Source organism: Oryza sativa, chromosome 1 (genome assembly GCF_034140825.1).
Source record: "Oryza sativa Japonica Group chromosome 1, ASM3414082v1".
NCBI lineage: Eukaryota > Viridiplantae > Streptophyta > Magnoliopsida > Poales > Poaceae > Oryza > Oryza sativa.
In genome coordinates, this window is record NC_089035.1 from 1,090,526 (window position 1) to 1,117,269 (window position 26,744).

A 26,744-nucleotide genomic window follows, 5' to 3' on the forward strand; every position below is an offset into this window, starting at 1 on the left:
GGTCAACACCACCGGCAGAAGCTCGGCTTTAACATTGACCATTTTTAGTTTCTTCTCACCCTAGCAATGTTGTTACTCTCTCATGTTTCCTAATTAATTATACTATCAGGCTGCAGCATTGTTGGCGATGGAATTGCATCCTTCTGATCTGTTTTGTCTGGATGCATGGCTCACGTGAGAGTTCAGAGTTCCTCATTTTATTTTGGATGGCAGAGGTATAAATAAGTTGTGTTAAAACACCGATGGCATTCTGTCTGCCAAAGAAAAGTAAACAAGATTTGTCAGTTAAATGTACAGTAAACAGACTTGTTTTATCTCCATAAAAGTACTCATGATGATCTCAAATTCACAAGTGCTGCTGAATCACACTTGATTTTCTTAATTTTGGTATGTGTACAAAAAAAATACAGTACAGTTTGGTCTCTTTTTTTTTTTTGACATAAGAAGGTAGAGCCAGCTTTACCTTATAGCCATTTCATTGATATAAATGGACGGTTACAAAGTTACATGACGAGTAGAAAAAAGAGAGGGAGAGAAAAAAGGAAAAGGAGAAAGAATTTGGTCTTGTTGATATCTAGCTCGTGATCTGTTTTTTTTTTTCGGGAATACACAATAAACACATCTTTGTATTAAGAGAAGTAAAGTTTATTTACAGTGTAGCCTTTAAATGGAAAAAAGGGGAAGGGGACAGGGTACAGGATCGGACCTAGAGAACTAAGGCCTAATCTCCCACTAGATTTTGCGACCGCCAAGCCATGCTAGGCAGAGGTAGTTCAGGCACTGTGAGATGTAGCTCGTGATCTGTGAGATGGCAAAGAAGACTCACACGTTGCTAGCTAGAGTAGCTTGGGGACTTGTGGTAGCTAAATGCTAGTACTCCAGCGAGCCAATCTAGTGACTAATATCAGAGTTCAGACTAAAGACAAAGGTACAAAGCTCATGGGGTTATTGGTTAAGAGTAGTAGTATAAGCAAATTTGTGAAACGAAGTCGAGATCCGAGCCGCAGTGGAGCACCTGATTCAGATGTACATTACTTGAAAAAGAAAAAATGCAGTCATGAACGGTCTCTGGATGCTGTGACCGATCCAGATTGGAGTTAACTTACTGCAACTTGCAATATGGAGCAGTAGTAATTAAAGGTTAGCCCTGAAGAGAGTCAACTCCACTCAGTAATAAATTGTTGGTAATTGGAAGCTACTGCTAATTAGCTTCTTCTGTGCAAAGGCCATATGGATCGGCTTGTGAGTTGTGACATGGACAGAAAGAGAAAAAGAGCACATAGGTACCAACTTGGAACACCTGAGTAACTGGGCTGAGCATAGAGCTGAGTCGTTGACCAATGCATGGATCTCATCTTGTTTTCCAAATACTAGTAGGTAGTGCAAACTCCACTGGCGACAGGATTAGGACATGCTGGGTGAACAGTTTGGCAGCCTAATTATGAAATGAATGGGGACTGACTGCAATTTACTCTCTTAGATTAGTCAGTGCGGAGATGGAGAGAAACTCAGAAAAGGAAGCCCATGAGTGAAAACTAAAAAAGTGAGAAGTTAGAATTACTAGTATAGCTTTATTTCCTTATTTTTAGATGTTAGTGAATTTCTATACTGCCGCATACTACTGTACTGGTATATCTGAATTTCTGAAGACCGGTATACGAACGTAACGAACCTCTGAACTTCCAAGTTGGACGGAGCACCTGAATACGGAGACTGGATGGGCCCAGTCTAGATCGTATTCAGTGTTGGAACCCAGTAGCTTACATGGGCCGGACTGGATCTATAACGAGCAGGGCAATTGCGTTGGACGGATCGGGCCACTAGAACGAGACCTTATTACTGTGGGCTGAATATGATTGTTTGCGTGTGATCCATATAATTGCTGGGCCTTATCTCTTAAATAAGAAAAAAAAGAGAAAAACCTATGGTGGGCCTAATACCTAGATGCAGCCCATTTAGGAATGGCCAGTCCCGTCCGTACTAGTTCAGCACGTTTGAGAATTGAACAGATAGAAAAAAGAACATCGTTTTTCATGCGCACGATTCTTGATTTTTTCATAAAAAAAAGTCTATAGAGAAGTTGCTTTAAAAATCATATATTAATCTATTTTTTTAGGTTTAAATAATTAATACTTAATTAGTTATGTATTAATAGTTTATCTCGTTTAATGTTTGTTCTCAATCATCCCTATTCTTCTTTTCTCAAACACAGAGGACGTAGGAGTGAGTATTCCAGGTACGCCGCTGTAGGCGGCACGGCAGGCAGCGTCACCACCTGCACCATTGTTTTTCAAGTACTCCCCACAAAAATAAAGATTAAATACGGACATGTAAAAGAATTATGATTATTTAAGTTTTAATTATTTTAAATATAGTTATCTAATATTTTAAAGCAACTTTTATGTTGAAAGTTCTTATTGTTTAGCAATTTGAAATATGTGTTAATGACAACTGAGATAAAATATGTATCTTCATAAAAAAACGAACATAACCTCAAGCAATACGTAGCAAAATAAGTTTGTCTTAGTTTACTACTATATAGTGCTCCCTCTATCCCAAATTGTAGAACGTCTTTTTTTAAAAAAAATCAAACTTGGTAACTTTTGACTAATAATATGGTGCTAATTTTATATTAGTTAGGAATATAATATATAATAAATTATTGGTCAAAATATGTCATTGAAAACCTTTAAAAAATATAGTTTTATAATTTGAGACGAAGTACTGCTTTTGTTCTTAGCTTTTTCGATCTTGAGATGAAAATTACACAAGCTGACCAACTCCACCAAAGCCTCCTAGGACGCGAGCCGGTTGACCCGATCAAATTCGTGGCGTGATTTGCTCCCATTCTCGCGCCGCGCAACATGGATGCAACCCATCAACTTTCAAGACGTGCGTGCAGCAACGTCATCAATTTTAGCGTTTAGTTTGGCAGTTACAATGCCGACCGCCCGTTTATTAATTTCTTCTTCCACCTCCGATCCTCCCCGCTGAATGATACGGATCCATCAAAACGGACAAACCGACGCACCCGACCTACTCCCTCCATTCTAAAGAAACTCCTTCTAATACAATAAATCTGGACGAAATGCATTTATCATCCATTGTGCATGCATCAAATAAAAAAAACCAAGATTTGGAGGAAGAGACATTCCTCCAAACATTTTCGAAGAATAAATTGTGAGCGCGTTGGAGATTGAACACGGAATCTTGGGGTTAAAACTACACGTCTCTTAATGCAGCACTGTCAAGAGCAACAAATCAAAATGATTAACGAACCTCCTCATATGTTGCTGTTTGGCATAGTAATACGCGATTGTTGGAGAGGAACAAAAATTTCCACGCGGCCAAGACTGTTGTGCTCATATCTGACCCTGATAAGCTACCAAACTCGATCTTGACAGGCCGACATACTACTATACTAGTGTGTTTATGTCTGTGATGATCAGCCACTACAAAGTCAGACAGCCATGGACACACACAAACACAAGCATTGGTCAGAGTTTGGTATCCAAGAGGATCAATTCTACCAAGAAACCAAGCTGCATGTTCCTCGGGTCTGACAATCAAAATGCACCAGTCTACAAACAAAATTCGGTAGCGTTCGGCAATGCAAAAAACTCATCTCAATCACCAATCCTTCTTCTTATTATTATTCTTCTTTTAGAGTTTGTAGCATGCATGAATCATGGCCTAGTTTAACTGGGTCAAACCGCGGCCTAACTTCACTCAACATTTGCATAATTGTGCAGGTTTATTCCAAGCAGCTTCTGCGGCTTCAATTCACACACATGACTTGCAGGGTTGGTTGGTTCGGATCCTGACTTTCTACAACTACAGTGTTCCACAGTGATGGGGATGGACCAGCCCAACCCCAACACAAAACCGAACCGACACTCGATTCAATTCACACACATGGCAGATATATGGTGATCAACAATTGGAAGCAAAGAACAACAAGCTAATGCTCCTAAGAGCAGGTACAGTAGCAGGCTATAAGCCAGGTGCAAACATATTTTAAGTAGATAAATCAGGAGAGAGAAGAGCAGCGGGCTACAGATTTGTAGCCAGCTATAGCACGGACTCCAAGACGCAGTGTGTCTATGACAGGTGGGGCTAGGTATTAATAGTGTAGTATGTAACTATTGTATGAATAAGCTATTAGATTGGCTATAGATGAATTGGAGCTAGTAGTTGGCTATACTATTAAACTTGCTCTAAGAAGGAAGAATCTGGATGGAAAGGCTGGAAAGCAGACGGTCCATGCTACTCTGCCTGATTGCCATTGCCTGCCTCTCTCTTCTCAATTCTCATCGCTTTGCAGCTCCAGTCCGTCCACAGATTAACTTTCCAAGTAGTATCAACCTTTTACTATATTTTACTGGTCATCACACTCACTGATCACTACTCACAATGCTAGCTATAGATTCCTTGATTGATGGCCCCATGATCCCTTTCAACTATTTTCTAGCCTTTCTTTTGCCTGCCACCTCACTCTCTTCCTCTACATGGCTCCAGCCTGCCAAATGCTGTTCAGTTTAACTCTTGCACATGGAACCTCAAGATTGTCATGCTACTAGGTTATAAGCCAGCACAAAATTAAAAGTTATCAACCACCTTGTTACGAGTAGTAAATTGGGAGTATCTGACACGCAAACAGATTATGCACATTTGGCTGTTTGTCCATGTGTAGGTATCTTGCAACAAAGGAAGATCGTTTATGAAAGCATGGATGCTTAAACTATTTTTACAGTCGTCGACAAAGAGCAGATTCCCTGCAGATCGACAGACACGTAGTTTGCGAGATATACTTGTTAATGCAGTGATTATCTCAGTGAGATCAAAAACTCCATACACATGGTACTGATCCTACTCTATGTACTCATCGCACACAGATTGAAATTGGCTTGTACTGGGAGGAACACATCATCACTCTTCCTATGAAATTGTCGGTGACAAATCTCCGATTATTGATCAAAAAACCAATCAGTGAATGAATGAATGACTGACTGAATATGACGGTAGCAATTGCTAGCTCGATATATCACCATCAGCTGGGCCCCAAATCGCACATGTTGAAAATGGCCGGATGATTACTGATTCGAGGACCTGTCTGACTATCTTGTTTACCAGTATTACTCATGCAACAGCCTGACAGAGAGTGACAGTCTCAAGTGATCATGCAGTAGTAGTAGCACTGATACTGTATAGTATTAGCAACAAAGGTGTATACATATACTACTATTCAAAATCGATCGATTCAACACCAATCGATTTCGTATGCTTGATCAAATGAATGAAATAATTGGTGGTCCAAAGCTAGCACGCAGACATAGCGTGAGATCATATCGATCCCCATTACACGGGCCATACCATATGGTCCTTAGCCTGTACTAACAATTAGTACTACTCCAGTGTACCAGTACAATACTGTAATGGTATAGCGATATTGCTAGTACTAGATAGTAGTATCAGTCATCTTACAATTTCTTGCTATTGCTATTGCTTCACCAACCATTTGGTCGTCTGCTCCTGAACACTAGTACATTAGGTGCTTAGTACTAATTGCTACTATGATCTGATTAGCAAAAACCAGTACATTCGTTATGGTTATCATCAGTAGTACTAACTGCAATCTTCAATTCGTACTTTGGAGGTTTAAGACCATTAATTATTGAGTGATCTGTAATCTTTTTTTTTCAGATGCATTTTGCAGGTCCATTAGTACGTCTTACTCTGATTTTTTTTTTTTGGCAATTTGGAACTCGAGGACTAGCTCAGCAGCAACGTGCAAGCTGCAACTGTGTTGGAGCTCACGTTCCTGGTCCATGGAGATGGAGGCCACCGACGATTCATACCTTCACCGTTGCTTCATTGTTTGCACGATCTCACATGCCTTTCTCAGGTTTATTTTATACAATTTTTCCCAGCAGAAACCTAGCTTGGCAGGAGCATGTGCTTGGTTAAATTTTAGTTAAGAATGCATGCATTAAGCATGCTGATTGCTGGACTAGTCCTCACTGAACAGTGAACCCTGCTCCATAGATTCATCCCATTGATTGATTTTTAATTACTATAGCAGCAGTAGCAAGTGGCAAGATGGTAAACCTGACATGTTTACATGGAGCAGTTCACCAATCCATGCAATAGAAATGCGAGCTTAAAGAAACTTTATTGTGGAGTACAAAGTTTTTTTTTTATTAGAGGATGAACAACCATAATTGACCATCCAAGACCAGTTATGAAGTTACTGTAGTGTTGTCCTTGCTTAATTGTCCGAGCAGCTAATTACATTTCGATAGAATGAGCCATCTGAATTACAGTAGGAGTGTACAACTATCTATGTACATATGTCCTTGATTCTCGTATACCATATCATCATGTAATTTATTAATAAAGTATCTTTTTTGACCGTACATAAATAATTCTATGCTGTACTATAAAAGAAAAAAAGAAGCAAAGAACAGTTGTTACATTATGAGATCTGGGGAAACAAACCATAATCTAATTAAGCCTCGTACACTTTTTTGGGTTTTGGCTACTATAGGAGTATACATGATCAACTCAACTACCACTCATGAAACTCATCTTCCAATCGAGATAAAAAAAAAACAAAGAGATGAATATAGTATTGCTGCTGATCTCCTCCTCTGAAATATCATACATTTGGTCGATCTGCTAGCTGCTACAGTCTACTTTTACTTACTAGTGAAAAGATAGTAAAAGAAGAAGAAAAGATTAAAAGATCAAGAAGATGGTGTACATTGATGCATCCATGGCGATCGATCGAAGAAAAATTCGAAATGGCTAGTTGTGTGTGGTGTTATTGTTGCCGCTGTTCTTGCGGAGGTGAGCAATGGCCTTCTTGAGGATTGGTCGGAACCTCTTCATGTCGAGACGAACATCCTGCTTGTCGAGGTAGGCTTCCTTGAGAGAATTCCAGCCTTTGGACTTGACGCCATCGGGGTCGGTGAAGATGGGGTGGTCTCGCGGGTACTGATCGATCAGCGTGCTCTCCTCCGGCGTGATCCGGTACTCCAGGTACCGGAGCCCCATGTCCCTGGACGGCCCGCGGAAGTAGCCGGCGACGAACTCCAGCCCGCCCAGCGGCACCACCTGGATCACCACGCCGCCGGTGGGGAGGAACACCATGTTCGTCAGCCCCGCGCCGTGCACGCCCACCATGGCGTCGCACGTGTTGGCGAGCTCCGCGAACGGCGCCACCTCGTGCTCGCCCTCCGACACCACCACCTCGAACCCGGCGCGCTCCGCGCCTCGCACGATCTCGTCGGCGTTCACGAACCGCCGCGTGCGGGCGCGCGCGATCACCAGGAGACGCGGCCGCCATGGCCGCCGCGGCTGCTGCTCGCCGGACGCCGGGAACGGCGCGTCGCGGGGCAGGCGGTAGGTGGCGCGCATGAAGCGGGTGAAGTCCACCATGGAGTAGCCGTTGGGCGCGCGCGACGGGTCGATGCTGAAGTCGGCGTGGCATGTCAGGCCGACCTGGACGTGGCGGAAGCAGTGGACGCGGCGGTCGTCGTCGAGGTTGATGAGGTCGTAGTTGGAGACGGCCTTGAACACCGGCAAGAACTTGCCGAGCCACCACATCTGGAAGTCGGACACCAGCAGCTTCACCTCGCCGGAGTACTGCCTCGCCGTCAGGAACAGCGGCAGGATGACGTCGGTGTACGCGTGGAAGTAGTTGCCGGTGTACCCGCGGTCGGAGAACACAAGCCCGGGGACGTCGTGCCGCTCCGTGCACGCCGGCGCCGCCGCGCTCGCCGCCGGGGCGGGCAGCGACTGCACCGTCAGCACGCGGACGTGGCGCATGGCGTTCGGGTCGGCCTTGCGCGGGTACGGCTTGATGTGCCACGACTCGGCGCGGAACGTGCGCTCGTCGGCGGGCCCCGGCGGCGCCACCAGGGAGACGGTGCCGTTGGCGCCGGCGACGCGGACGTCGCCGTCGAGCTCGCACCAGTCGATGCGGCGGTTCGACCAGAGATCGCACAGCGGCTTCCACTCCTTCCGCCGCGGCGCCGCCTCTGAATCTTGGGAGGACCATCAATCAATCAAACCACGTTGCATGTTAATTATGACCCAGAAATGCAGCAAGAAAGATTGTAGATTCGCAACCAAATTAAGAACACAAAAAACAATGTTGTTGTAGACCCTACGAGATGAGAAATGGTGAGATGATAATCAAATGAAAGACACTAGAAAATGGGGGCTATCAATAAGCTAAGGCCATGGGATGATGATGCTTTATTACTCTTAAATTGCTCTCCTCTCAAGAAAGGTGAACAAGGCACAGGATGAAAACAAAAAAAGGTGGTCCAGAACAGAACAGCAAGAAGAACGTTGGGCCTTGCGTTGGGATAGGCAAGACATCAAAAATGTGTGTCCAAAAACTAGTCTCCACAATCCACATTTTGCAACTACTCCATGTACATGCCTTTGCTACTTGCAACGAGAATTTGTGCTCAAAATCTCAAATGTGTTCTACTGTAGGTTTCAAATGTGTAGCTAAAAAGACCAGCAGTATGCCAGTAGTACTTGGCATTTTCGCAAATAAAAAAGGCATCTTTTTTTAGCACAAGGAAAACACAAGGAAAAGTAAGGAGGAACTAGATACCTGTCTTAACCACTGGAAATGTTGGAATCTGCTGAACAGGAGGAACTTTGGCCTCTGGAACAGCTGGAATTTGCTGAGCAGGAGGATCCTTTGCCTCTTGAGTAGGAGGAATCTGCTGAACAGGGAGAGTAGCAGGGTCGGATGGAACCACAGAGGGGGAGCTGCCATTGTTGCTGCTCTTCTCCGGAGAAGGATTAGTAGTAGCAGGAGCAGTCTCCTGGACTTTCAGCTCCTCATCCTCAAGAACTGACCAAGAAGAAGAAGAACAAAAAAACAGCTTGTTAAAAATCCTGCATTTCCCATTTCTGACAGAAATGAAGAGGGGGGAAAACATCTCATCCTGGTTACTTCAGAGAAGTTCAATTGGTTGTGTTTTTTTTTTTTTTACCTGAATCCTGTGTGATGTTTGTGGGTTCCTCTGATGACAAGGGAGGAAGAACAGCACCGACAATTGCGTCATCATCCTTGGCAAGAGCCTCATCTGTGGAAGCAGACACGCTTGCATCACCGCTATCCTTAGCAAAAGTCTCATCTTTCTTCTTCCCCTCCAACGCTGATGCATTGTGGCCCAAATCTAAAGGGGAAAAGAACGAAAGAAAGAAAACAAATCTTTTTCAGATTGTCTGAACTTTGCGTGTGAGCCAGTAGAAGTACCAAAGCAACACACCAAATTCGAATTCGATCCATGCGCAAGCAAAATGATCTGCAAATGATTGCGAGTTGGAGTTGTTTACCTGGCCCCAAAGAGGAAATCTTGTCGTCGCCGTCTGTGTCGAGCACCTGAGCCTTGCTCCCTTCCCTGGACATTGCATCTCGGTCCAAATCTAAGCAGGGAGGAGAGATGAACAAGAGACAGTTCGTCAACTCCTCGATTAGTACAGCGAGTGAACCTGTCGGGACGAATGAATCGCCGCTTGCTCACCTAGCTGCTGCTGATTGGAGCCGTCAGAAGAAGCGTTCATAAACCCAGCTGCATTCTTGGCTGGAGAGCTTACTGCAAGAATCCATGGCGACAAGAGTGAGATACACAGGTAGGCATGGAGATGCGTGAGGAGGAGGAGGAGGAGATGGGCGGGCGTACTCATGGCGATGTGGATGGCGTCGAACTTGGCGGTGGAGAAGTAGGCGCAGGTGACGATGAGGAACCCGGCGACGAGGCCGAGGCCGAACCGGCGGGGCTCCACCCGGCTGAGGTTCTTGAGCAGCTTGGCGTCCTGGTGGTGGTGGTGGCCGCCATAGCTGTACCCCGCCTTGCCACCGCCCTCCATGGCCGCCGCCGCCACCGCTCTCGACCTCTCTTGGCAAACAGCACGGCACACTCTCTCTATATAGTAAAACTAGAGCTCATGTGTGTGAGCGTGAGAGTGCAGCGGTGAAGGATTAACTCACCGGAGCTTAAGTAGAGTAGATAATTGGAGTGCTCGTGAGCTTGCTTGCTTGGGCTTGGCGGTGATGGCTGAGGTGGGGGGAGCTAGGAGGGTGTCAGCATGTGAGTGTGAAGAAGAGAAACAGAGGAGGAGGTCGTGGAGGCCACCTCCATTTATTATTTCTCCTTAACTCGTGGCTTTCTGTTCTTTTCCGTTTTTTTTCTCCTCTCCTTTTCTTTTTTTTCTTTTCTTCTCGTCATCTTGTTTTCTGGCCTACTCCCTCCGTCCAAAAAAAAAAAGACAAACCCTGGGTTTCCGTGTCCAACTTTGACTGTCCGTCTTATATGAATTTTTTTTATAATTTGTATTTTTATTGTTGTTAGATGATAAAACATGATTAATATTTTATGCATGACTTGTCTTTTTAATTTTTTTTATAATTTTTTCAAATAAGACGGACGGTCAAACGTTAGACACAGAAAGGATTTGTCTTTTTTTTTTACAGAGGGAGCAAGTACTTCCGTTTTTTCAGTGTGTAAAGGATGGAGAAGGCTGACTTTTTTTTTTTTGTAGTGAACGAAACCGTTTCATCTCGCCGGCACACGCTTCCAAAACCTCTAATATAGAGTAGCAATTAAAGATGAAATTAGCCCTAATTTAGTAAGTACGAATCAGCCTGTTATTTGACCTAACCTAATGATATGAATTTGGACAAGTTAATACGTAGTAATCTGGATAGGTAATCAATCTCATCCTAGATAATTACCTGCCTAGTTTGTGATAGTGTTATCCCATCCTTAATTGCTACTACAATTCTGGGATAGATGAAGTATGTCTTAATTCTTGTAGAAACTTTATATATAATATTGATTTCTCATAAAATTATTTTAAATCTATTATTAACTTTATATTATTTAATTAATGTATTTGTACCATCAACTATTTATTACAGGCCATATATTCAGCTATTCATCCATTTAGAGAGAAAAAAATAACGCATATAAATAGTAAGGGCCCCTTTGAATTGCAGGATTGAGAAAACGTAGGATTTTGATAGAAATGTAAGTGTAAAATAGATGATTGTAAAACGTAGAAAAAACATAGGAATGACCATTTGATTGAACCGTAGGAAAAACACAGGAATTAGATGAGAGAGATAGACTCAAAGAAAATTTAGTAAGAGGTTGAAGCTATTCAGACCATATATTCAACTATTACAGACCATATATTCAGCTATTCATCCATTCAGAGAAAAAAAAAAGAACACACAATAGTATAAATCAATAATGTACTGACGAAGTAATATGAAGTAGGGGATGCAGCGCGCAACTTGTGGCTCTGACTGGATGCATAGTTTCTGCACGGCGTGATTGATTGGCAATTGGCACCGACGAGAGCATAGCAGCCGGATCTCACACGCACAGTCAAGATCTGCAACTCTGAGCTTCTGATGAAGTTCTGAACTGATGAATTAAGATTATAACAGGGGAATCTCTCTGCTAACTAGTACTGTAGTTCCCATCTAATGGCCTGGTTGATCTCTCTATTAGGAGTATCTGAGGATGATGCTAGTACCATCTTTCCAGTGATGAGTGATTGAATGATTGGTTAGTACACATACGCGCCCATCTGATCTGATACGGCCAGCAGAATCTGCTTCTGTACTGAAATGCTGCTGGTACTGGTTACAGATTGATTACAGATAATTGTCAGTGTATTGCCTCCCATAGATGACTATAGTAAATTGCAGCTAATCGTGTGACTCATCGGTTTCACTGAAAAAGCTCATAGGAAACTGGCTGTCTGAAAGGCAATGATCAGTTAGTTAACACATGCGTGTTGCATTAGTCTTTGTTGGGCTGATCCATCCATCCACAGATTACGGCGGCTGAAGATGCTAAAGGAAGGAGAGGCTGCCTCCAAAGCTGCTGCTTCCTTCCGTGCTTTCTGTGTCCGTTTCCACATGGGTCCAACTCCAACGTAAGGGACCAGATGGATCAGTCAGAGGCAGCACCACACACAAAAGGAAGCCCATATCTTGTGTTCTTCATCGTCTTGCACCTCACTCAACATCGCCCAGTGAATTCAGTATTTGAGTGATACGATAATAGCTGAATTACATGCAGATTTTACAAAGTTGTGAGCAAAATTCAGTTGTAACAAGTCTGAAATATTCTTCTATCTTTGTGATGCAGTTTGTTGTTTGGTCCAAATTCGTAGGAGATCGCTTCTGAATCTCAGAATCTGCATTGGTGTTCTCCTTTCGTGGTTAGCAGTTGCTGTCTTATCAACATTTCCTTGCTTTGCGATGTGGTCATCAAAACTATTCTAGGAAGGAGTTGATGCATGGTTCTGCACCCCGTGAAGTCATCACTGTCCACTAACCGTTCGTTCGGTTCTTTGTTTTCAGAAGCAACTTGTCCGAATTCAGTCTGTAAAATTTTCACAAGCAGTTTGTCTGAATTCAGTATGTGCAACTTCCCTACAACCAATGGGCACCTACCTACCCCTGTCAACACTGGCAAAGTGCTCAACCAGCTCACTAGTAGATTAATCCAATTACATACAGTTACAGTAGTCGTTTTGCTTGCAGATTTACTCAACAGCTAGCTTTCCTGGATAATTAAAAACTTGATGTGTCAGGAGATGACAAGCAGCAACAAGAACAAAGAGGTATAATACTGCACAGTACTGTATACTACTGGTACTCATACTAGTATCATACAGTGCCATTCTTGGTATTCAGGCTTGGTGAATCAGAGAAAAACAATGGAATCAAATCAGACTAGCTAGGAGAAGATGATTGTGTCACTAGATATGGTAAGTAAGTACAATAGACAAGAACAATAAATGCTGCAAATCGTAGCGATTCAGGAAGTGGTTGCTACGTCCATTCATGAATGATCCGGTCGCACTTGCACATCGCCAACATGTTGAATCGAATGGCATCTTGCTTGACACTTCCCTTTCGTTGATCTCTGAAGGACTGAAACAAGCTTGTATTAAGGGCCCAATGCATAAACAATCGAGGCTTAGTCACTAATCAAATCATGGCGAGAAAAACACATTCGCGGCGTGCCAAAACCACACCAACGACGAAAATGAAGGAATTGGGGCCAACAGCTATGCCTGAACTATGCATGGCTGCTGGCTGGTTTATCGGGCACAAGAGAACAAGTGTTTTTTTATCTTAATAGGAAGAAAACAAGAACAAGTGTTAGGTTGGTGCAAGAAGAAGAAAAAGAAAAAAAGGTTCAGAACTTTAGGCTGTTCAAATGTAACGACATCTTCAATACAGTACACGGCCTAATAACGGAATCTAATGAGGTTGATTTGTTTGTTGTGATCCAATCGGCATCAGCATTTACATGAGGTTAGGTACAATAAGCGCTAACTTGTTCAGTTTAAAAAAATGAGCGCTATTTGGTTGGAATGTCTCATAAATACAAAACCTCCTGCTAGGCTGCTACAATATAACTGACCTGCAATCTGAAGTTTCTGTGCTCAAAATGTACAATAAGAGGCTAGGAACTTGGGCAGATTAGTCATGTAAATCTCTTGGATGATTGGAATTTAGAAATTATATATAGCGGCATGGTACAACAGACATACTACAGGAGAGGAGTGCCATGTAGTGGTAGTGGTACTGTCGGCAGAGGCAGCAGCCATACATACAGCACAGAGAGTGGCTAGCAAGTGGTGAGTGGGGCCACTTGTCAGAGAGAGCATAATTTGCGTCGAAATGGCGCCTAACCCTGCCTAAATTCGCCAGTGGATGGACCATCTCGTTCTCGTTCACGTTCAGTCAGACAACCTACGAACAAGATGCATCTACTGGAAATTGGTAACGAGGTGAATTGGGTTTGGGCTTTTCTTTCACCGCACTTATCTGGGCTGGCCGGGATGCTATCACATTTTTTTAGGAACAGTTCCTTCCTCTAAGAATAGAAGTTCAGAGAGATTCCTATAAAATCTTAAATTCATCGGCTCAGACTTCAGAAGTTCAGAGCTACACACTGAATCTGTTATACCATAACTACCGGTTACCATTCAGTTTAATTGCTATTAGAATAAGATCTTCTAGTTAACCTAAACACATTTAACCTTACATCTCACAGGAGAGGTAAGCAAAACAAAGCGACACATGATAAACAGCTAGTGTTAACCACACATGATAAATTTACAGTACAGGATTCAGTCCTCCAACTGCTGCTCATCCTTGGCGCTTGCTTCTCCTCTCTTCACAAAAAACAAAACAAAAGATGTAGTCTGTCAAACATTGTGATTTAAAACTGATCTCAGTGTTGTATATCTAGGACAAAGCTAGAATTAATCATATTGTTTGAATAACACTTTTAATAACATGATGTAACGAACAATATTGTCCATGGATCAATAAATCTAAATCGAAGTACTAGTATATAACATTACAGTTAAGATAAAACTAGTAAAGTTATACCGTGTGGTCCTGTAGGTATGAGCTGAAGTCAGTAGCAATGAGATAGGGTGTAAGCCACCGCAATTCGCCGTGTTGAGATATCTTCGTGAAAGACAGGACCTTGTTCTGCAGAATGTCAAAGCGGATCATATAATTGGCTTTGGCCACCAGTCGATCCCCAAGAACTTGGCCGAATTCATTAACGTGATCAGGTATTGGCTCCTGAAAGATATCATTCAGAACGGCATACATGATCCCATCTTCGTTCACGCTAAGAATAGGAATCGGCATAACATGTGGCAACCCAATCTCGTTGAAGCTCTCGCTCGCCCAGCTGTCTCCGACAGTCAATGTCGTTTCCTCCTTCCAGTGCTTGAAATCTGGGGAGAGTGACCATGTCTTGAGCTTCACCTCGTTGGCGGGACAAGAAGCTTCTTCGCAGTAGCCGATCAAGGCGACGAACTTGATGGCACCAGAGACGCAGCCGATGGAACGGTGCTCATTCGGGCTGAAGCAATGGCGGGGTTTGCCGTGGACGTCGCGGCAGTGGGGCAGCGGGACGAACACTAGCTCGGGGCCTTCCGGCGACGAGACGTGGTCGCAAATCAAGATGCCCTTGAGGAGATCAACCCAGAAGATGCTGCCTTGGAAGGAGAAGGCCGTGTCGACGTGGAAGAAGTAGGTCGGGCCACAGAGATGTGGAGGGAGAGGGAGACGAACCGGCGGCGTCTCGGCCCACTCCGACGACGACGAGCACACGAAGAGCTTCGCGTCGGGGAGCCCTGTGGTGGAGGAGGTGACAATGTCGGCGAGGATGTAATCATCATCATCATCGCCGGCGGTGACGACGACGGCGGTGCGGCCGAGGGGAAGGAAGGTGGGAGAGCATAGGGAATCGGGGAGTGGGGGGATAGCGGTGAGGTGGTTGTTGGAGGCGTCGTAGAGGAGGTAGTATCGATGGGCGTAGATGACGACGATGCCATTGTGGATGCTGGAGATCTCGCCGATCCCAGCCAGATGCGAGTACTCCGGCGGCAGCAGCATCTGCAGGCTGCTTACTTGAGGTGGGTCGGCGAGGAAGGGGACGGGTTTCATGGCCGGCGCCATCCGCCACTCCATCTCCTCCACCATCTGCACTCTACTCCAACTCCACCCACCGATGGTTAACTCTTTCCCTTCGACGAAAAGCACTATGCGATCGAGCAACACGCAAGGAGGCCTCGGGTTCGCCATGAGATTGTTGCTTGACCTAGCTTGACGCGCGGCTAGGGTTTGCTTTGCTTGAACAACAAAGAGAAGGAAGGAATTGGGGAATTGAATTAAGGGGCTCTCTCTCTCTCTCTCTCTATATATATATATATATATATATATATATATATATATATATATATATATATATATATATATATATATATATATATATATATATATATATATATATATATATATATATATATATATATATATATATATATATATATATCTGTGTGTGTGTATGTGTATATATATATATACATATATATATACATATACGTATCTACTACTACTTAAAAAATAAGAGGTGCTTCCATCGTCCGTCAAAAAAACCGGGTGAAAAAAAACCGGAACGAATCCGATTCGTCAACGCGGTAAAAGAATATGTCCGATTCCACAAAAATAGGAAACAAACTCCCATCTGTTTTCGTTTGAGCTGATTAGGACTTTGTTTCTGTTTGGGCGAATAGGACTTGGTTTGAATTATACCAAGTCCTATTCGGTTAGCATCACCAGGAGAACAAGTGCATATATACATACATAGTATAAAAAATCATAGCACATAACAAAGAATCACATGCAGCCTTATAGCACTTTGCAAAAAAACAAAAAATTAGATCGAAGGGGGTCGCCGCCAGCACACATATATCCAAATAAAAACAAAAAATTAGATCGAAGGGGGTCGCCGCCGCTGCCGCCGTCGCCGTCGCCGTCGTTGCCGAACCGCCGCCGTCGCCGTCGCTGTGGATCCGGTGGAGGGGAGAGCACCGCCGCCGCCGCCTCCCCTCCCGCTAGATCCGCCGGCGGCGGCGGCAGAGGGCACTCTCCGGTGGTGGGGGAGAGCGCCGCCGCCACCGTCGGTGGTGGGGGAGGACTCCACCGCCGCCGCCGCTCGCGGGAGGAGGGGCGCCGTCGCCGCCGCTCGCGGGGCGCCTCCCCACCCGCTAGATCCGCCGCTGGTGGTGGGGGAGGGTGCTGCCGCCGCCGCTCGCGGGAGGAGGGGCGCCGTCGCCGTCGCCGCCGCTCGCGGGGCGCCTCCCCTCCCGCTAGATCCGCCGCCGGTGGTGGGGGAGGATGCCGCCGACACCGCCGTGGGTGGTGGGGGTGCCGCCGCCGCCGCCATCGGTGGTGGGGGAGGGGCGCCGTCGTCACCGCCGCCGCTCGGGGGCGCGGAGGAGAGGGCGGTGAAGTGAGATGGGAGGGAGGGAAATGGGCTAGGGTTCCGCGGCTGAGAGGGAGTGGGTTTTGTTTCCCCACTATTGACGCTCGGCCGTCCGATCAAAACCCTAGAGATCGGACGGCCGGTGTCGTCCGGGCCGAAATCGGCCCAAGAGGGATCGAGAGTGAGGCCTCTTTTCCGGCCCAAGCCCAGGTTGCGGCCTGGGGGAGGAAAAGTGCGCCCGCGCATGCGCAAGAGGCCGTGGGCCGACCGGCATAGGTCGGAAATAAGTCTATTGTTGGTCCCTCGAGCCGAAAAAAAGAGAATAAGTACATTTTTAGTGCTCATTTTTTCAGAAGCATTACAATTATAGTTCTATTGAATATGTTTATTTCGAAGCAAACCTATAAAAAAGTATTTTCTTTCTTTTTCCAATTAAATAATTGTTAAATGATGTTTGTATTAATAAAATTAGCAATTAAGCTCTGAAAATTCCAATAAAATTCCAAAGAGCGTAACTAATTATGGAGAATTTAATAAAATTAAATTTAACCATGTCATTTTATTTAACCATGGAGAATGGAGAATTTTACTTGTAAATTTATTTAATTATACACATACCTACTTAAAAATACCAAATATTTCAGCGAGTTTGTATTTTAATTAATTGCATATTTTTCTGATCTGTAAACTTCCCGGTGCAACGCACGGGCACTTTTGCTAAACCAAACAACACTTTTGGTCAATATACACACTCTGTAATCACCCAGTGCAACGCACGGGCACTTTTGCTAGTATATATATATATATATATATATATATATATATATATATATATATGTATATACATATATATCTTGTGATAGAAAATCACAGCTCCTATCATTCGAATTTTAGACTATTGGATATGCTTTAAGATTTGTGCAGACCCATTTAACCCTAAGTCATCTCCTCCTCCCTCGTTCAGATCGCGCCGCCACCACTCCGCCTCCCGTCCCCGCGCGATTCCCACCGCCACCGCCCCATCGCGCCACCGCAGGCCTCGCCGGCTGGCCGAAAGGAGTCAACAGTGCTAGCGAGCCCCCTCCCCCTTCCCCCTCTCTTTCTCCTCGAGGCGGCGACGATGAGGTGCCCCCGCCCCGCCGTCTTCCCCGTCTCCGGTGGCTCCCCGCCGCCGGATCCACAGCCACCGCCCCCGTCGTCGACGCCGGCCCACCGCCCTCCTCCATCCCCGTTGCTTCGGCGGCACCGTTGCCGCCTTGCCGCCCGCTGAAGACCACCGCCCACCGCCGGTCCTCTGCCGCCCACGGCCATCCCTCTAAGCCCCGAGGAAACACTGACCCCAACCCTAACCTAACCCGTATGTTCCCTACTAGAGTTGGGGTGTCACCGGCACCGGAGAAGAAGGGGAGCCCGCCGGAGTTGGAGGAGAGAAATCGATGCACGAAACTTGGTATGGATCTAATGGTCAAAAATCTAATATGTAAGATTTCATCCCCAAATTTCATTCGAATGACATATAGCAATCTCGTTGAATTAATTTCCTTGTTGTCGATGAGAAAAATCATGGGCTCCTATATATGGCCCATGTATTAACTGCTGCAAAGGAAAAGCCCATGTGTTGAGTGGGGCCGGTTGTTAGAGAGAGTATAATTTGCCATGGAATGACGCCTAACCCGAATTTTTTTTATTTTTGTTTTTTTAAAATATTTACAGAAATAATCTATCGTCAGAAAAATTTACAAAAATAGACCCTGCCGCTCTAGTGGAGGACGGTAAGCTGACGTGGCAGACGGCGGCTCGACGGCGCCGTGTGCGCATTTTACGCTTTGGTCCGGTAAGGGGTGAAATGCAATTTGTCCAGCTGAATAGAAGCATTAGGCTGGTATTTTTTTTTTGCATCTAGGCCATAATGCTTCTATCCAGCTCTGTTGATAATGGCCCTTCCCGGACTGGCTTTTTTACATGGAGGCCCCTAGCCGCCCTGGCAGTGGGCGGCATGGGTGTTAATGCAAAAAGTTCAACTTTTTCAATCGGCCGTCACCGCCCGTTTTTTCACATGGTCAGTTGTATGTCGCATTGTCAATGGGTGTGTAAGGCAAATGACAAGGATTTTGGCACAGCCGAAGAAAGAAAGTAGACCCCATAGAGAAGATCACTAGGAATATCGTGTATAAAGACGTTCTTGACTAGTGAGCAAAGGTAGGCTCGCATGATCAAAATTAATTTGAAAACATAATATAGAAAATAATAAATTGCTGATCGGAGTATTAATCACCAACATCCTCTTGTTTTGTACAACATGCCATCATCATTCAAGTAGTATATTGTGTGATTATCTTCTCCATACCATCTCGTGTTACATGCGTCAGTTTGCATCGGGCTGATAACAATACTATATGTTAACACGCGTGTCTCTCTAAATATGCACTTTTGCCATCAACAAATTTTAGTAGTTGTGCCACGTAGATCATGGAAGAAGACGTTAATGAGATGATCAACAATTGCTATCTTGTTATACATTGTGAAACTATTAATTTGGCATCTGCTTCAAATGAAATTGTTATTTGGGTTTATATTCACATTCTCGTGCTACGTGCTCAATGGGCAGTGGCCGGCGTGTGCTTTGTGTGACAAATAGAAAAAAAGATTTTTTTTTCTAAGTGCATAGGCCAAATGAAAAAAAATGAATGGAATTGACCTAAAGGAACATCCAAATTCACGACATGCAGAAATTATATTTTCTTGTACTCTATATAATGTAATTGCACTAATATACTTTGTTTTCTATGTATTATACTTGTGAGAGATTATGGTACACCTGAATAATGAAAATTGATGTTATTTTTTTTGAGGTAGTATTGTATAGTGTTTTATTTATAAATTTTATTTGAGGTCAAATATCAATAAGGTTGTGTTCGTTTCTTTGAGGTTTCCAACCTCCACTATATCGTTTCCCGACGGCGACCACGACGGCTCTCGGTGACGACAATCACGACGCGCAGCTCCGCCGCTTCCCCTTCTCCCCTCCCCGCCGCTTTGTGGGCCCTGCGTCAGATGCATGCAGTTTCAGGCGAGACTCTCGTTGCCAAAATGAGACAAAGGAAGCAAACAATGGTCACGGCCTCATCTACATTTTCGTCCACCGCAGCGAGTATCCTATTTGGCTGGGCGAGTCTATACATCACGTAGGAGCGTGGTGAATGGCCTTAGGGTGTGTTCGGCAACACAGGTTCCCAACTCCTCCCCCTCGTGTACCGTGCGCACGCTTTTTAAACTGTTAAACACAGTGTGTTTTTTTTAAAAAAAAATTCTATACGAAAATTGTTTAAAAAAATCATATGGATCTATTTTTTTTAAAAAAATTAATACTTAATTAATCACACGCTAATAGATCGCTTCATTTTTCATGCGTACGAGATTAGTTCCCATCTCCTTTATCCAAACTCAGCCTTAGAACGCTGGGTTGTGTGGCAATCCATCGATCAATCTAAAAAAATATCCTAGCTGGAGCTGGAGGGGGTTGGAAATAGCCAATGTGCACCTGGTCCAGGAAGACCTTGTGCACGGGTGTGTGTGTTGAGGGTTGGCGTCCGTGTCCAGATCTACAGACGCCAAGAAGGAAGTAATTCCCCAAACCTTAGATCGCCTCTTCTTCTTCTTCTAATCTTGCTGTTGGACCCGACGAAGCAAACCCTAGCCTCCTCCTGGAGTAGGCAGCAATCATGGCAGACCACCCCAGGCCTCCTCCCTGTGTGTTGCTGGAACGCGTGGTGCGTTTCGTGGAAGCAGCAGGGTTAACCAGCGGTGGCGCCAGCAGAGACCCAGATGTTGCGGCCATAATCGAGGTCGGCGGATGGAGCTGGAGCACAGTGCAAATGATGGGTTCCGTGGAGGAGATGGAGCGGCTGATGGCGCCGTCCGTGAAACCCGTCGCCTTCCTCGGCGACCCACCTCAAGTAAGCAGCCTGCACATGCTGCTGCCGCCGCCGGCGAGCCTGGATCTGCTTGGGATCGGCGAGATCTCCAGCACCCACAAGGGCATCGTCGTTATCTACGCCGATAAATGCTACCTCCTCTATGATGCCTCCAACAACCACCTCACCGCTATCCCCCCAATTCCCGATTCGGTGACCTCTGCCCCCATCTTCCTTCCCCTCGGTCGCGGCGCTGTCCTCGTCTCTGCCGCCGGCGCCGATGATGATGATTACATCTTCGCCGACATCGTCACCTCCCCCTCCACTAGAGGGATCAACCCCGCGCTCCCCAAAGCCACCATCTTCGCGAGGGTGAAGAACGGCGGCGAGTGGATCCAGTCATCGATTCCTCCCCTCCCTCTCCCTCCACATCTCTGTGGCCCGACCTACTTCTTCCACATCGACACGGCCTTCTCCTTCGCCGGCACCATCTTCTGGGTTGATCTCCTCAAGGGCATCTTGATTTGCGACGACATCTTGTCATCACCGCAAGGCCCCAGGCTAGCGTTCGTCCCGTTGCCCCACTGCATCGACGCCCACGACAAACCCCGCCATTGCTTCAGCCCAAATGAACACCGTTCCATCGGCCGCGTCTCTGGTGCCATCAAGTTCCTCGCCTTGATCGGCTACTGCGAAGCTTCTTGTCCCGAGAACGAGGTGAAGCTCAAGACATGGTCACTGTCCCCAGATTTCAAGCACTGGAAAGAGGAAACCACCTTGACTGTCGGAGACATCTGGGCGAGCGAGAGCTTCAACCAGATGGGGTTGCCACATGTTCTGCCCTTCTCCCCTGTCCTCAGCGTCAACGAAGATGGCATCATGTATGCCGTTCTGAATGATGTCAAGAAGGAACCAATACCGCGACTCAATGAGTTCGGGGACAGTCTTGGGATGCAGCTGGTTCCTAAAGCAAATTATATGATCCGCTTCGACATGCTGCAAAACAAGGTCCTGTCCTCCACCAAGATTTCTAAAAAGGCCACTTCGCGGTGGCTTACAAATACCTTCCTTGCTACCGACTTCAGTGCATACCTACAAGACCGCCAGGTACTTTACTAGTAACTGCTACCCCACTCTACTTCTCTGGCTTCATCCCAATCGTTTGTTTTACTGCTTTACTTTGTTTCAGACTCAATTGATGCTTATATTTGTCACATCAAGTTAGTTTCACTTGTACAACTAACTAGTAAAAAATATTGACATCTTAATTTGGCCAACCATTAATTAACATTCAAGTATTGAACACCGCTTAGTGTGTCATATGTGCACCAGCTTCCCTTCATGAACCAATGAGCATTACAAGTCTCATGTTAAACTTTGCTAGTAATATTTTTTAAATTAAGAATTGGTATCAGCCTAAGTTCATTCGATGATTTACTAGTATGCAGTATGCAGAGGCTCAAATTTAAACTGAAATTGAAAAAAAAAATCAGCAACTTCCGTAGCCTTCCGTTGTTATTTTTGACAAAAAGTACAATACCCTTATCAATTATCCCATTTGCGTTTATGGCTCACTGTTTTGGCGCAATACTATTTTTAATTGACCTTTCTTACTTTATAGCCCTGTGCTATGATGCTTTCAACATATTCCAATCTGAGACAAGCTTAAGATATCCATGCTTCCGGAACGCTTTCTTTTCTAGAAAATTATTTTTACAGTCTTCTAAGTTTCACTTCTTCAATACAAACCTGAGTGAATTGTCTAATTAGTTACTTAATGAATCTAGAGTTTTCAAAATCAATTTCCGAATGTATACACGGTTGGTGTTATGTTTTCTTTGGTGTAGAATTATTTCATAGTGGTTTCACTTATCCAATACAAGCTTCCTTTCTTTTGTCTTAACCAATGAAAATTACCTGGCTCTTGTTGAACTTTGATAGTTGTAACTTTCAAATTAAGAATTATTTTCAGAGTCCCTCAGTTTAGTATTATTTTCAGAGTCTCCCTGAGTGAATTGCCTAATTAATGAATATAGAGAGGTTTTGAAATCAATTACCGAATGCATTATTGGTACAAGCCTAAGTAGATTCTAAAAGATGCAGCATTCTGAAGTGCAAGACTAAAACCAACAGTGGTCTTAACTGCTGCTGGCAACAGTAACAACCTATAACCACGTATATTGATGCCATGGCTACTAACCTCATTAGCAACATGCCTTGAAGTACTGCTGACTGGACACTACCCCTCTTCTTAAGTGTTGAAGAATTATAATTCAAGCTTTGGCATAGATAAAACTAGGGTCAGATTTAAATCATAATGTTTAATTGACAGTCATCTTCATTTTGTTTTGGCAGAATGCTGAAGCAGCAGGCAAGGTTGGAGCAAGCGCCAAGGGCAAGCGTAAGCGGATGAGCAGCAGGCAAGCTGGTAGGAGCAAGTGCCAAGGGCAAGCGTAAGCGGATCGAGGAGTGCTGAATGGTACTCCCTCAGTTAAAAAAAAAAAACAATCCTGAGTATGAACCTGGACACGTGTGTGGGCTCATACCCAGGATTTGTTCTTTTCTTTTTAGGACGGAGAGAGTAGTATATTTCTGTTGCTTATCATGTGCGCCTAGCATGTCGCTTTTTTGGCTTACATCCTGTGAGATGTAATGTTAGCATGTGTTTGGTTTCGGGACTAAGTGGGATGGGATGAAACCATCCCTGATTTTGGAGTTGGGATGATTCCACTCACATGTTTGGTTTGTAGGATGGGACAATTCTAATTTTTTGTTTGGTTGAAAGGATGAGGGAGAAATGGGATGGACGCCGTTTGCCATCACCGTCAACGACCGTCGCCTGCGCCACCTGCATCCACGCGTGGAACAACCGGATCAAGCACAGCGGCAGCAGCAGGACGGCCACCACCGCCGGAGCACCCAACCCGCTGGCCCACCGTCGTCGCCGCGGCTGGATCGGGAGATCCCCTGCGCCGGATCCGCCGCCGCCGCTCTCCCTACCTCCAAGTTTCGCCGCCGCCGAGTCCCCCTTCTCTGGATCCGCCGCCGCCGCCCTCCCTACCTCCAAGCTTCGCCGCCACTCGAGCCCGCCGCGTCGACATCACCGCAGCTGCCGCAACCGCTCTCGTCGAGCATCACGATGAGCGGCGGGATGGCGCCGAGCATCTCGCTCGCGGCGGCAACCGGTGTTAAGGCAAGGGGTCGTGGAGGAGCGCCGGCGGTCGCAGAGGTGGTGGCAGGCGGTCGTGGCGGAGCGCCGGCGGTCACGGAGGAGGCGGCGGGCACGGGCGCGGACGAGCGCCTGCGGTCGCCGAGGAGACGCCGTGTGCTCCGTCCAAGTGGGACGAGCTCGTCCGGCCGATTTTGCCGGATGGATTTGTCCCGGATCTAGGAGGAATATTCCTCTCTAGGGACCAACCCATCCCACTCGCCCCTCAACCAAACACCTCTAAAAGTGGGTTTGTCCCATCCCATCCCATCCCATCCCACCAACCAAACACTACCTTAAATGTGTTTAGGTTAACCATCAGACCTTATTTTAGTCACTATCAGACTTTATTTTAATGATATCAGCCTAGCAGTTAAAACTGAATGGTAACCAATATATGATGTATGATCATCGTGGATTTATATCATCATATGCTATGTGGCCAAAGGTTTGGTCGTGGTGCTCCGTGGACTATCAGCCCCATCGTTTGGCCTAAACAGCCAAAGAATAAGCCAAAATTTGAAATTTTGAATTTAATTTTGAAGTTGATTTTGAAATGCTTTTAACGTAATTTTTGTTAATTTTGGCTTTTAAGTCGCTACGAATAAATCTACAAAAGTTTTACTTATAAACTAATTTTAATTTTCTAATAAGCCAAATAAGCCATTTTAGGTAAAATGGCAACCGATGGGATCCTATCTATCTGTGACTGTGAGTGACTCGGAATGGCTTTTTATTGGTTTCTTGTACTTTGGTACAAGTTCCACTATCTAATACTAGTAGTAATTTACCTGTGCTAACACGAAAACAATATTTGGTAATGCAATCAATAAACTAAAGACAACGCATGTTTTGGCAATTAAGCATATAATTAGATAAATTTAAAATTCACACAAATATTAAAAAAATAAAGTAATTTTATTGTTAAATTTATAAGATGTGTGCAAAATAGCATCGCTTTTTATATCTTTGAAACTATCTAATTCTTGGTGCACTAAGAAATTATTTTATAACTGCGTGAATATTATTTTCCGAATGATGCGCAAAATAATAACTGCAAGCTACTCTTATGGAAAATGTTCCATGATGAGTCATTGCTATGTAGGTAATGGATCCACATGCCATTTAAAGGCAAATAGTGATTTTATCCCATTATATTTGAATATGTAAATAATCAAAATTGCATTATCATTCAGAAATAAAATAAGTTAGGTAAAAGGAAACGTAAAAATAAACACAATATCCATCCATCAAGGTGTGACTGCAAGACCAACCGAAGAAAAAAATACATTATGTCCGGGTTTAGCAATGGTGACGATCCGACATCGGCGGCACACGAAGGAAATCGGTGACGTTGAGCAGTGCCGAGGAGGAGGTTGCCGGAGCAGCTTCTATCGATGTAGGGTCGGTGGCCGGGGTTCGCCGCAGATTTGGATCTGGCCGGCGAGTCAGGTGCACAGCCACGAGATGGCAGGGTGTTGGTTGCGTCACGGTTGGCGTGATGGAGCTGGAGCCTAGAGGGAGGTGAGCAGCGAGGACGACATGATGGTGAACTGGGGCGACGAGGAGAGGGAGGACATGATTTTGGGGATTGGCGGTGGAGAGCGACACTGTGTGACGTCGAATGTAACTCATCAGATCTGAATCGTTGTATGTGTCACAAAATGAATAAGTAATAAAACAAGTTGTTGAACTATACCGTGGGCTAACTCAGGTCCATGGACACCAAGGCCCTGGGTCCGCCACACGCTATGCCTCTTGGCGCCCCTCTGTTGATCGCTTCTCGGCCACACACGCATTAATGGCTTGATGACGAAATTAATTTACAGGCCAGTTGATTGCAAGAGAGATTGGTTTTGGCTTATACCATGTACTGATTTATGGGTGATAGTCACCCTCTCGGTTCATTGGTCAGACGGTCCAACCGTGAACCTAGAGGCTGAAGCGCGGTTCACTAATGTACTTACTCCGTCCCATAAAAAAATAATTTAGTATTAGATGTGACATATCATAGTCCTACGAATCTGGATATATTTCTGTTTAGATTTATTGTATTAGAATATATCATTTCGTTTTTTTAGGATGGAGAGAGTATATATCAGGTACTCCATACTTAACACACATCCGGATGGTACGATGGCTACAGGAGTTGACTTGCAACCGCGCACCTTTTAGTTGGATATTTGAAAAAAAAAGAGGCTGCGAGCTAGTGTGGCCCAAAAAATGAGCCTACGAACTAACACGGCCATCATGTGGCCCATTCATTCATTGACTTGACTTAGAGCAGATATAATAGCAGACTATAAGCCAGCTATAAACATATTTTAAAGAGATACTCCCTTCGTACTCGTAAAGAAAGTCGTTTAGGACAATGTTTAAGTCAAACCTTGGGAATATAAATCATGAATAGCTCTTAAGTTGTTGAGTTTGAAAATGTAAAAATTATATGAATAGATTTGCCTTGAAAAACATTTTCATAAAAGTATAAATATATCACTTTTTAATAAATATCTTTATAGAAATAAGAAGTCAAAATTATGTTTTGGAGACCGTGTCGCTGTCCAAAACGACTTCCTTTATGAGTATGGAGGGAGTACTCCCTTCATCTACTTTTGATAGTCATATTTCCAAATCTGAAAATTTTATTTTTGATAGGCATATTTCAGTTCAACAACCTATCATCTTAATGACTTTCTCGGATTTAATGCATGATTCTCCATTCTTCCACACAACATTGGCTACATTGGCTTGTTTACGAGGAATGACTAG

The 26,744-nt window shown here is 44.7% G+C and overlaps 3 protein-coding genes across 7 annotated transcripts; 1 reads left to right on the forward strand and 2 right to left on the reverse strand.

Moving 5' to 3' along the window:
- Positions 1-6,485: 6,485 nt before the first annotated feature.
- LOC4326083 (beta-1,2-xylosyltransferase XYXT1-like) lies at positions 6,486-10,142 on the reverse strand. 4 transcript variants are annotated; one of them, XM_026022405.2, is made up of 7 exons: positions 10,022-10,142; positions 9,714-9,956; positions 9,555-9,626; positions 9,367-9,456; positions 9,021-9,206; positions 8,633-8,878; positions 6,486-8,048 (listed from the first exon to the last, which is right to left on the reverse strand). In XM_026022405.2, exons 2-7 carry the CDS (start codon positions 9,898-9,900, stop codon positions 6,808-6,810), a joined length of 2,022 nt encoding a protein of 673 aa, XP_025878190.1. In that variant the 5' UTR covers positions 9,901-9,956; positions 10,022-10,142; the 3' UTR covers positions 6,486-6,807. The 4 variants fall into 4 exon arrangements, with proteins under 4 accessions (XP_025878190.1, XP_066164583.1, XP_015622092.1 ...); XM_066308486.1 differs by having other exon boundaries at positions 9,714-9,969; XM_015766606.3 differs by having other exon boundaries at positions 6,486-8,042; positions 9,714-10,142.
- A 3,802-nt stretch (positions 10,143-13,944) lies between these two features.
- Positions 13,945-15,741, reverse strand: LOC107280783 (uncharacterized). The gene is made up of 2 exons (XM_015780711.3): positions 14,459-15,741; positions 13,945-14,238 (listed from the first exon to the last, which is right to left on the reverse strand). The coding sequence occupies exons 1-2, from the start codon at positions 15,668-15,670 to the stop codon at positions 14,194-14,196; spliced, it is 1,257 nt and encodes a 418-aa protein (XP_015636197.1). The 5' UTR covers positions 15,671-15,741; the 3' UTR covers positions 13,945-14,193.
- Positions 15,742-20,485: 4,744 nt separating this feature from the next.
- On the forward strand, positions 20,486-24,440 carry LOC4326084 (uncharacterized). Of its 2 annotated transcripts, XM_015766484.3 has the most exons (3): positions 20,486-21,874; positions 23,123-23,246; positions 23,553-24,440. In XM_015766484.3, the coding sequence occupies exons 1-2, from the start codon at positions 20,576-20,578 to the stop codon at positions 23,222-23,224; spliced, it is 1,401 nt and encodes a 466-aa protein (XP_015621970.1). In that variant the 5' UTR covers positions 20,486-20,575; the 3' UTR covers positions 23,225-23,246; positions 23,553-24,440. The 2 variants fall into 2 exon arrangements, with proteins under 2 accessions (XP_015621970.1, XP_066164592.1); XM_066308495.1 differs by lacking the exon at positions 23,553-24,440 and having other exon boundaries at positions 23,123-23,501.
- The last annotated feature ends 2,304 nt before the right edge of the window (positions 24,441-26,744 follow it).